The 12,716-nt window shown below is 36.8% G+C and overlaps 1 protein-coding gene across 1 annotated transcript in view; it reads right to left on the bottom strand.

The window, feature by feature from the left end:
- Positions 1-12,716, bottom strand: part of arhgap42a (Rho GTPase activating protein 42a) — a 35,276-nt gene that overhangs the window by 22,113 nt on the left and 447 nt on the right. The window contains exons 2-3 of the mRNA XM_048167443.1: positions 11,651-11,746; positions 7,191-7,252 (exon numbers count right to left, since the gene is read on the bottom strand). Coding sequence (XP_048023400.1) covers positions 7,191-7,252; positions 11,651-11,746 — 158 coding nt within the window. The remainder of the gene's footprint in view (positions 1-7,190; positions 7,253-11,650; positions 11,747-12,716) is intronic.

The following is a 12,716-nucleotide window of genomic DNA, read 5'->3' as shown; positions in this document are numbered from 1 at the left end:
ACATTTTACCAATTCCAATCCACATCAATCTTAATAACTACTATTAATATTGTTTTTAATCATTTATAAGTGATATATAATTGTTCATGAAGGCTGGAAATGAAAAATGCCTTATATTCAGGTGTGCAGAATTATTAGGCAGGTTTGCTTTTACAAGCAAAATGAGCCAAAAAAAGAGATTTAACTCAGACTGAAAAGTCAAAAATGATTAAATACTCACGAGAAGGACGCAATACTAATGCAATACTAGAATTTGCAAAGTTAAAGCATGACCAAGGGAAAGCAAAATGCTCATGGGGTCAGCGGGGTCATACAAAATCAGGTGGAAAAGAAAAGACACATGTTAACTGCAAAAGATTGAAGAATTAAGGTGAAGAATTAAGTGTGAAACCATCAGGAACCCTTTAGTCTCCAGCGCCACCATTTTCCAGAACTGCAACCTACCTGGAGTCTCCAGAAGTGCAAGGTGTCAGGATCTCAGAGACTTAGGTTAGCTAAAGAATCCTAAAAAATGACCCGCTCTTAATAATAATCACAAGCTGAAATGTTGTGAAATACATGAAGACTGGGTTTTTATAGGCTTTATAGACAGACAGCTTGAGAGTGACTCCTGAAGGACCAGCACCACATCCTCTTGTACCACTGTTTGAAGAATTTATCTTCCAAAATCTGGCAGTAAGGTGTGGGAGTTTACTTTTAGTCCCTCTCTTATCCTGAAATGTCCGTCTTGCAGAGATGATCTTCCAAAACTTACTGCCAGATTCTGGAAGATAAATTCTTCAAACAGTGGTACAAGAGGATGTGGTGCTGGTCCTTCAGGAGTCACTCTCAATCTGTCTGTCTATAAGGCCTATAAAAACCCAGTCTTCATGTATTTTATAACACTTCAGCTTGCAATTCTTATTAAGAGCGGGTCATTTTTTAGGATTCTTTAGCTAACCTAAGTCTCTGAGACACCTTGCACTTCTGGAGACTCCAGGTAGGTTGCAGTTCTGGAAAATGGTGGCGCTGGAGACTAAAAGGTTCCTGATGGTTTCACACTTAACTCTTCACCTTAATTCTTAACTCTTTTGCAGTTAACATGTGTCTTTTCTTTTCCACCTGTTTTTGTATGACCCCGCTGACCTAATGAGCATTTTGCTGTCCATTGGTCATGCTTTAACTTTGCAATTTCTAGTATTGCATTAGTATTGCGTCCTTCTCGTGAGTATTTAATCATTTTTGACTTTTCAGTCTGAGTTAAATCTCTTTTTTGGCTCATTTTGCCTGTAAAAGCAAACCTGCCTAATAATTCTGCACACCTGAATATAAGGCATTTTTCATTTCCAGCCTTCATGAACAATTATATATCACTTATAAATGATTAAAAACATTATTAATAGTAGTTATTAAGATTGATGTGGATTGAAATTGGTAAAATGTGTTTGGAAAAAAAATATGATCAGAAAGTTAGCTTGCCTAATAATTCTGCAAACAGTGTAAATGCACCACATGCTATATTTAATAAGTCCAGATTAAGTAATTCTCAGAAAGACACAATGTCTTTTGCAATATAGCCAAAGAGCCACATTAGAAGAATGGCAACTGGTTAGCATCAGAGACCAATCACAGGCATGGTCAACTTTGGAGACGTATTTCTCAGGAATGGTAGCAAATATGGTAGTGGTACTGTAGCAAAACGGAATACTGTACATTTAAAAATGGTCACTACTGTAATGGGTGGAGTCCTAATGTAAGATGTTCAATATGATCAGCATAAAGATCTTAATCAGGTGAACTAAATTTATTTTTTCTAGAACAGAGGGTTCAAAAGTTAAAACCATTTGAAAAAATTAATAACACTGGTGGTGGTGTTAAGCCCAAGCTGACGCCGAGGAACTAGTGGCGACGAAAGCACACTGTGGGGTTGGCTCATGTCTGGGTCCAAAGTTGCCCTGACTCACCAAACCGACGCTCGACGGGCAAGTAGCACATCCATTCTGCGCCTGCGTAAGAAGAAATGCCTTTCCGTACCAGCAGGTGGCAGTAGCAGAACAGCCAATCAGAATGATCAGATGGCCCGACTGACCGACAAGCTCCGACGTCGTTTCAACACGTCGAATTGGCCGGAAAAAAGCCTACAAGGACCAACTTCAGCTGACGGTGCGGAACACACTGAGAAAACTTAGTCGGCCGATGAACAAAAACTGCCCGACAACCGTCGGCTTGGTGTGTTCCGAGCTTTATAGAGTTAGACCTAGAGACCCCAAAGTTGGTGTTTTGTACTTTTTTGAAATTCACATTGTAGAGACTGAGTATTCAACATGATGTGCTTTGATTATTATGCTTGCTGTACATGCTGTATTTACTGTGCTTGCTCTGCTTGCTATACTTGCTGTGCTCACAATGCTTGCAGCTGAAGTGCTTGCTCTGCTTGCGGTGCTTTCGGGGCTTGGCCCCATATCACTGCTTGCAGCTATATTTATATGAAGGTTTATAGTTCATAGGTTAAAGTTTTATGTAGATTTATACAGGTTATATTTTTTCATATGTTTATATGTCTGTTTATGTTCATACATTTTTACATAAATTGCACCGTGGTCCTGTGAGGCACGACATTTCATTCCTTTGTATGTCTACACATATAGAAGAATCATAATAAAGCTCACTTGAACTTGAATTTGAACAATAAGCACTCAACTCATTAAAGCAAGTGGCCTTTCAGCACTTCAGATACAGCAGAGTGCTGAGCACTCCACTGGGTGCAGACAGTCACTCTGTTTGCTCAAGAGTTTCTCCCGTCAAAACTTCCCATGGCCCTTTTTAGCCAGAGAGGAAGCTTACTTCTTACATCAGTCCGATCCATCATGTGGGAAAATGCCTCCCACTTAAAGAGGAGCATGCTGGCAGTGCGCCTAAGATGAAAGTACCAGTGGATATGAAACTGTCTGCTAATCTGGCAGAATGCAATGGCAGAAGTTCAATAAGACACTACAGTTGTGTTTACATAATGATTCACCGTTATGTGAGAGAGAGCCTCTGGACCTGACCGTCTCGACACTATGCTCTAGTAACACGGAGTACTTCCCATCTGCACCCCTGTGGGAGGGCAAAGCATTTACAGGGAGTTATTCACCCCTTGGCTCTGTTATTGTATGTCTATGAATGAAAAGGCCCTCAGGGACTTTCTCAGCTTGACGGAGGTGTTTGTCATCCTGAGAGGCCCAGAGCAGGAGCCTGTGAGACTGAAGCGTAACACGGCCACGGTCTGCAGGAAGTAAAGAAACTGTAGGAGGCTGCTGGGTAATTCTTCCCCTGAGGCTCTTCACACAGCTCCGCTGACCCATTCTCTTTTCTCCAACGAACAATGGATGGGACTGAAACTGCAGTCTGGATGCGGACCGACTGGGGCTCTCCAGGCAAATGCAATGTATTTAATATCCTCTTGCGCAAATTAAGTATTTCCATGTCAAAATGAATTGCCTTTGCTTTGGGCATTGACACATTTTTAATGTAATCCACTCTCAGGGTCATTTCTGTTACGCGTGAACATGCTTGTGATGTAATTAAGCAAGTACTTCCATAAAAAGGTTATATTAGACTTTCAGAAATATGCTATGCTGAAGCTCAAAACCCTTTATTTTTTCATTTTAGCTTGATTATAAACAAGATAAGATTTACAGGATGCGTAACGATGGAAATAAAGAGCTAAAGTTAGCCATCTGTTGGATTTTGATAATACAATACAGATTTCTGTAATAATCCAAACTGGATGGACTATTGTAGAATAAATCAAACCAACTATCATTACAAAACATCAAAGAACTACTTTGGCTACGTTCACACTGTCAGTCCAAATCCGATTATTTGTCTATCCAATTGGAATCTGATCTAAAATTAGTTAGCTATATTTCCATTACCCTGTTTTTAGGCGCAATTTGAAGTATCACATCAGAAACGAGTGATGGAAACGGCAAATTTCGGGGTGGGGGGGTCCCTTAATTCGCAAAAAAGGTTTTTATGCTCACTTGAGGTGATTTTTGACTTGTGTGAAAAAGAGTTAATGTGAATAATGGGAGATGGAAGCGCATTTACTGAATAAATTCTGAAGTAGGAAACATTACTACTAATTGGCTGTTTCCAACGATGGAGTTTTAATTACTGATGGTTACTAGGTTACCAATACCACCGTCATCCGCTCGAACAACTTGATGGAAACGCTCCTAATTCACAACTTTGAAAAGATTTGCTTCAAGTTTGGATGAACACCCAGCTAGTGACTGTCCACACTGTGTATAGCATCTGTTCAGGTCCGATTTGTGTGTTCTTTCATTCTTTCCATGCCGTTCTTCAGTTTTCCGGAATATTTGCATTGGTTTCTATAGCAATGACATTGCGTTGGTAGGTATACGCCACAAACAACAACAACAACCACAACATGGAGGGGTTTGCAAAACAGATGTTGTCTTATTTACAACATGACAATGTGTAGCCACCACACTGGACTACTACGTCTTATGAAGCAGCGGCAGAAACATAAGGAGGCTGGTATGAGCAGTTTTATTCCGTGCTGTCGTCTCCACCGGTTTCAAAACATTTCTATGTTATATTGTTATTTTTTGCTCTGAAAGTCATATAAACCATGCGAAATCTGATCAGAGATTGAAAGCAGTCAGATTGAAACGGATTTCAAACCACATATGAATAAAGCTCGAAATGGATTTGTAAAAATAGCTTTTTAATGTGAATTTTTTTGCTAAATCTGACCGCATATGAATCGGATATGCACAAAAATCGGATTTGGAATGACAGTCTGAACTTAGCCTTTGTCAACTGAAAATTATATCACTTCCTGGTAGAGGATGTCATTAATGAACTGGGCTTCTTAGTTAAAGTTATTAAAACACTAACAAGATGGAAAGAATTCAATTAGCCAATAGAAAAAAATGGATAAATCTGGAATATTTCTTATAACTTCATCTTAGAAGTTACAAAATCTGACCAAAACCAAAGTAACCAGTTTCAAATTCAGTCATATGCCATATGACTGTCATATGTTTACTTCATTGTGACATTGTGATGGAACAAAACTATCAATCTTTAAGAGTGAGAAATGATGAGAATATGAAGGAGCAGAAATGACTCACTAACATGACATATTACGCAAGGAAGCATTACTCAGGTCTCTCGCTGAGAAGTGAAACAATGTTGTGATCTACAGACTGGAAAAGTAATCATCAAAAGGTATGAGCTAACAACACAATGTGTCATGAGTGGATGACCTAAGGTTGGACCTCAGAGTTTTTTTATTAAACATCCAGACACAAGCCCAGAAAACACAATAGATGCTTGTCTTTGTTACAATAGAGGCTGCTGTCCTATAGTCACACCACTGCAGCTAATAACTTGGGCTTTGCATTTAGAAGACTTGAGTTTTAAATTTGGCCACAAGTCAATCTGCTCTAATAAAATGATAAAATCATGATATATTATATAATCACTAAAGATTGTCTAAAGAAAAAAAAATCATACATACCACTTGAACATTCTTTGTCTGTTTATAAATTTCAAACACAGGTGATTGCAGCTATCAATAATACATTTATGTACACTACCATTCAAAATTTTGGAGTCAGTGTTGTTTGAATACTTTTATAATTTTACAAAAGATTTCTGTTTCAAATAAATGCTGTTCTTTTGAGCTTTCCATTCATTTATTAAAAAGTCAATTAATATCCATCTAAAAAGACATATCATGGTTTCCACAAAAATATTAAGCAGCAACTGTTTTTAACATTGATACATTTCTTGAGCATCAAATCAGCATATTAGAATGATTTCCGAAGAATCATGTGACACTGGAATAACGGCTGCTGAAAATCAGTTTTGCCATCACAGGACTAAACTGCATTCAAATAGAACACATTTATTTTAAATTGCAAACATATTTTACTATAAATCTGTTTTACTGTATTTTTGATCAAACAAATGCACCCTTGGTGAGTTTCTTTCGAAACCATAAAATGAAAAATCTGACCAACCCCAAACCTTTGAAATATAGTGTTTTCAATCTATATTATCAATAAAAGAAACTCCAGTCAATGTATGGAAAAGTGTCTCATGAATCCCAAACAAAGCTGCATGTTAGTTAACATGTGGGTAGGGTCACCAGTGAAGCACAGAGGACCATTGTTTGTCTGGTGAGGTCTTTCACTGCTGTACTATGACTAATGATCCACCAGCTGCAGCAGTGAACGCCAGTATATTCCCTGGCAACACGTTGCCTTATGAATAATGCTCATAAAAACACCTATTAGCTGCTGTAGCTGATGGCAAAGAAGATGCTATGAGTGATATTTCATTATCATCTGCACTTTCTGATCTATGCCGATTCCTTTCCCTCCACGAAGGGTCATGACCTACAGAAAGCATCTTTTGGTAGACGGCCTGTTTCTCATAACGCTCAGATTTGACTGCAGAAGCTCACAAAAAAACTCTCACTCAAAATAGTAGTTTTACTACTTCTGGCCAAATCTAAAACTCAAGTCTTCTCAAACACTTATGGTGCTAAACCACTAGACTAGAAGTGTGCTATGAAGCTTTTATCCATGTGTGAACAATACCACATAAAAGGAGCAATAAAGAGACAACTACTACAAAAGCAAACAATCACTATGGTTACTTAATTTACGATGCCTGTGGCAAATTTGAAGTGAACCACATTATGTGGTGTGTTTACAGCAGCCATCACTGAGATATTGCACCCAAATAACCATTCAAAAATTATTTTTTCTTCCTTCCTTTCATGGAAAGCAAAATCATACATTTTTACTTTCATTTTAAAAAAATGCTGTTCTTTTAAACTTTCTATTCATAAACGAATCCTGAAAAAAAATGCATCACAGTTTCCACCAAAATATTTAACAGCACAAATATTTTTAACATTGATAACAGTAAGAAATATTTCTTGAACAGCAAATCAGCATATTAGAATGATTTCTGAAGGATCATGTGACACTGAAGAGTAATGATGCTGTAAATTCAGCTTTGCCATCACAAGAAATTGCATTTAAAAAAATATTAAATAGAAAGTTGTATTAAATAGTAATAATATTTCACAAAATATTGCTGTTTTTACTGCATTTATGATCAAATAAATGTAGCCTTGGAGAGCAAAAAATAACTTTTTAAACAGAAACAAAGCAACTTACAAGTCGTCGTCTTTCCTCCTCCACTGTGTTCAGTAGCTGGGAGAATTCCTTGAATGACTGGGCTGTGATAAGAGAGAAGGAATTCCAATCATGAATCCATCGGCTCTGGATCTGTAATTACTCTATCAGCACATCTTATTTTGCCCTTTGAACTTTTGGCATAAAGGAAATACAGAAAACCTGCACATAATATTAGCCAGGCAGAAAAAATACCATGGCCACCCACAACTGATCAATGCACAAAGGGGTTTTCAAGAAACAGCCGACCACATGTTCAAGATGAAGAAATGTGAGAGTAACATAAAGCACATTTCCTGTATGAGGCCTGCTTGTGTGCGACATGGTCAGAAGTAAAAAAAAAAAAAAAGATAAATAATTTAATTTCACAAGCCACATTGCATGTTTTACAGTGATCCTTTATCCAATGTTCCAATATGCCTTTTTTAATGTTTACAGGACATGATACTTGAAATTTAATCCAGATGTAGGCTAAAATCAGCACCCAAGAAATTATTTAAAACAGAAATGTGGGAGAAAACCTACAATAAACCACTGTTGATATTATGTCACACTACTAAAAGCACATGATGATTCTGAGTATGTGCTTCTGTTTGTTTTATTGTTTGTTTGTTTTTAAACAAAGGACGCTTTGGCCACATCACTTCCTGTCCTGGGAAATACTGCATTTTTCTGTTTGGCGATAAGAGAGGGTCCCACCTCACAGTCCCCTTCGTCATTCTTTGGGGATTTTACCTCCCCCAGATTTCCAATTAGGAACTCAGATAAGAACTACTTTCAACTACTTTCTATTAGGAGCACAGACCTAAAGATAAACACACCCTCGGCCATTTAAAAATCATGTTACAGCAAGACAAATCTGCTTTGATGCATAGTAGGAGAACCATAAATCCACTGAGATGCACTTAAATAGCCTTGCCAGGCATTCATGAAATAATATCTATCCTATCGAGATGTTCATTTCACATTAGAACAATCTCTACACTTTCTGGCACTACTACTGTTCAAAAGTTTGAGGTTATAAGATTTTTTAAATATTTTTTAAAGCAATCTCATATGCTCACCTGCAAGGCTGCATCTTTTTGATCAAAAAATTATGGTGGCCCAGTAGTGCACAACACAACGAAATTAAAAAAGCAAACATAAGTTCACAACACAACGAAATAAAGCCACAACGCAACGGAATAAAGCCACAACACACCGGAAACAAGCCACAACACAATGAAATCGAGCCACAACACAACGGAAACAAGCCACAACACAACGAAATAAAGCCACAACACAAAGAAATCGAGCCACAACACAACGGAAATGCTCCCGACCACTTGGGGGCTCTCAGAGCTCGGTAATATTAGTATTCCTTGCCACTGTTCTATAAAGTCGACAGTCTTACAAAGATATCAACACCATGGTTAGTTTTAAGTATGTAAACATTGTATATCGACATTATTAAAAATCAACTACGTGCACAATAGCTTCATATTTATACTTGTGAATGATTTGATGCGATACAGCGCATGATGAAGGGAACATCCACCAATTCCACCAAGTGGTTAAAACGTATAATTTGTATTCATTACAATGACTTTGGTTAACATTTAAAAACAGATATGTTCAAATTCCAAAGCTTGTTAGTTCCTGTTGGTAAGACTGACAAGCTTTGGAATTTGAATATGTCTGTTTTTAAATGTTATAAGTAATTTTAAAGAATACAAATTATACATTTTAACCACTTGGTGGAATTGGTGGATGTTCCCTTCACCATGCACAGTGGTAGCGCGTCAAATATAAATATGAAGCTATTTTGCACGTAGGTGATTTTTATGTCGATATACAATGTTTACATACTGTTAAAACTAATTGTGGTATTGATATTACTGCCGACTCTATAGAACATTGGCAATGAAAACTAACTTTACCGAGCTCTGAGAGCCCCCTAGTGGTTGGGAGCATTTCTGTTGTGTTGTGGCTTTATTTCGTTGTGTTGTGGCTTTATTTCGTTGTGTTGTGGCTTGATTTCGTTGTGTCGTGGCTTTATTTCGTTGTGTCGTGGCTTTATTTCATTGTGTCGTGGCTTGATTTCGTTGTGTCGTGGCTTGATTTCGTTGTGTCGTGGCTTGATTTCGTTGTGTCGTGGCTTGATTTCGTTGTGTCGTGGCTTTATTTCGTTGTGTTGTGGCTTTATTTCGTTGTGTTGTGGCTTTATTTCGTTGCGTTGTGGCTTTATTTCGTTGCGTTGTGGCTTTATTCCGTTGCGTTGTGGCTTTATTCCGTTGTGTTGTGGCTTTATTTCGTTGTGTTGTGGCTTTATTTCGTTGCGTTGTGGCTCGATTTCGTTGTGTTGTGAACTTATGTTTGCTTTTTTAATTTTGTTGTGTTGTGCACTACTGGGCCACCGTAAAAAATACAGTAAAACTAATATTTAAAATATTATTACTATTTAAAATAACTGTTTTCTATTATTTCAATTATTTTAAGATGTCATTTATTCCTGGCAGCAAAGCCAATTTTTTTTGTGGAACTGAGTACTAATATTCTTGTGGAAACCATGATGATACATTTTATTTTCAGGATTCTTTGATAAATAGAATGTTCAAAAGAACAGCATTTAATTGAAATAGAAATATTTTGTAACAATGTCTTTGCTGTCATCTTACTGACCACAAACTTTTGAACGGTAGTGTATGGCCATTATTACCAACTGTTTATTTTCTGTTCAATCCAGTATCTCTAATAAATGGATGAGTTTTGTGGATTTTGAGGATAAAATTAGTAACTATATACATTTTAACTTTAAATGGATAGTTCACCCAAAAATGAAAATTCTGTCATCATTTACTCACCCTCATATCATTCCAAACCCTGTAAGACTTATATTCATCTTCGGAACACAAATTAAGATATTTTTGATGAAATCTGAAAGCTTTTTGTCCCTCCATTGACAGCTACGCAACTACCACTTTGACACTTCAAAAAGTTCATAAAGAGATTGTTAAACTAATCCACATGAATTGAGCGGTTTAGTCCAAATTTTTCTGAAGAGACTCAATCGCTTTATATGATAAACAGATTGAATTTAGGCTTTTATTCACATATAAACTTGTGATCAGCAAACATAAACAAAAGCTCAACCAAACCTGCTTCATGTGCGAGAACAAACCTCTTCCGGAAGCTCAAAAGTTCTGCGTATCACATGAGAATGAACCTCAGTCATCAGTTCTCAGACATCAAGTGAACACGCTTGAGCTTCCGTTTACCACAACTGATGTGTGAGTTGATTAATGTTTATATGTGAATATAAGCCTAAATTCAGTCTGTTCATCATATAAAGTGATTGTGTCTCTTCAGAAAATGTGGACTAAACAGATCAATTCATATGGATTAGTTTTAAGATCTCTTTATGAAGTGTCAAAGTTGTAGTCACATAGCGGTCTATGGAGGGACAAAAAGCTTTCAGATTTCATCAAAAATATCTTAATTTGTGTTCCGAAGATGAACAAAAGTCTTACGGGTTTGGAAAGACATGAGGGTGAGTAAATAATGACAGAATTTTCATTTTTGGGTGAACTAACCCTTTAAAATACCACCATTAACATTAAACAGGCCTAAACGGCAAATTATCAGTCTCAACCGTCTAAATATCTAACAATGTTATGACCAAAATCGAGAGCCAGAAAGGAGCATTCTGATTCCTTGAACTTTCTTGCAGACAGTTGTTGTTTGGGTTCATGGTTTTCTAAATGCCAGGCAGCAACTGTCCCAGTCTGATAAAGAACCATCACTGTTGTGTTTGACACTATGGAGCTGTGGTACTACAGCAATGTGCAGTGTTCTCAGCTTTATTAGACATTATTTGTCACTGTTGGTGGGTGACTGAGGACAACAGCTGCAAATAAAAATCTTATAGAGGCACGAACATTTGAGAGATTGTTTCACTAATTGCATCACTGTTTACAGCATAAAGGGATAATTCACCCGACAAATGAATATTCTGTCATTATTTACGCACCGTCATGTCGTTCCAAACCAAAGACAAAATAATTATTTATAGCTGAATGACCAAGCTGGTCTTTTCCATACAAAGAAAGTGAATCACAACTATCAAGCTAATTTATTTAAGGCAAATTTTTTTGTAAATAAGGGCACACAAAGCGTTCATATGGTTTCAGAAATCTTTATTAAAAATTATTTATAGTGCTTTTTTGGGCTTGACTAACTCTGGTTCCCATCCACATTCATTGTAAGGATGAGAGCAGCTCAGACATTCTGCTAAACTTCTCCTTTTGAGTTGAATGAAAGAAACTGGTTTACTGGTTTAGAAATGACGACATGAAGGTGAGTAAATTATGATTTTCAGGTAAACTGTTCCTATTTTTAAAAATGTAATTTACTAAATTATATGATTATTCAAATTCAGTCTTGATCATTTGCTAACTACTCACCAATGTTAATCTCATCATCTGTCTCTGCATCTCCGATGCATTCAAACTGGAAATCCTGAAGGGACTGGGAAAATTTCTGCACAGCTGCAGAAAGATCTGTCGAATAGACAATTATGTAATGAAGCTTGTCATTTGAGCATATTCACTTTGATTTGTTCAGTCTAACAGGAAGGAGATGACATCACAAATACTTATTCAATCAAAGCATTAGTGCAAAGCAAGATTAAGGTCTTTTTGGGAAAACATTCACTGCCTTTTGTTTGGTACAAAAGCCAGAATGAGCCGTCTGCCAAACTGCTCTGAGGCAGAGAATAAAGAAGAAACCTGTGAAAGAGAATATTGTTGAAAATAACAAGATCTAACCAAAGCTGATTGGACCTACAGTTCAAAGACTAAGACTAGTAAAGCAAATCCATCTCATCTAGAGGGAGGGAGGAGGAGCCTTGCTAGTGAAGCGGCTGATAACGGCACATCTAGTACAGACTCATCTCCTTTCTGATATCATATCAGATCCCAGCTGAATAAACAAGTATTTGATGATGGCACAAACCCTGTACATGTTCACTGTTTAATATTTCTGTTCAATATTAGAGTGGGTAAATATGTATGTACACACCAGGGCTTGAGAGTGACACCTGAAATGGTTAGCTCATTGAGATGAAACCTTTAGTAAGCGTATAAGACCGTTTAAGTTACATAAGAAGCTGTAGTTTCAAGTAGTTAGACAAAATGTCTAGGTATTCAAAAGGGCAAAAGGTCAAATACTAGTTTGGTCCCTTCTTAATAGGAACTGCACTTTCTCAAGATATCAGTTCTGAGAACATAATTCTCACTCTTAACATTTTGTCAGTAAATAAATTATACAAGCATAACAAACAACAGCCAGCAACAATTATAATAACAAAAAGAAGATTTATCTGCAAAAACAATTAAAAAAATAAATTAAAAAAAACAAACTAAGCATATGTATGTGTCTGGATTTTTATGAAGATATGTTCTTATATATTTTACTGGTACAACAAATTTGAGGGCTTAAACCTCAATAAATCATAGGTTATCTTACATT

The sequence above is a fragment of the Megalobrama amblycephala genome, linkage group LG18, assembly GCF_018812025.1.
Source record: "Megalobrama amblycephala isolate DHTTF-2021 linkage group LG18, ASM1881202v1, whole genome shotgun sequence".
Lineage (NCBI taxonomy): Eukaryota > Metazoa > Chordata > Actinopteri > Cypriniformes > Xenocyprididae > Megalobrama > Megalobrama amblycephala.
Note: the sequence above shows the minus strand (reverse complement) of the source record. Positions and strands in the feature narration are given on the sequence as shown.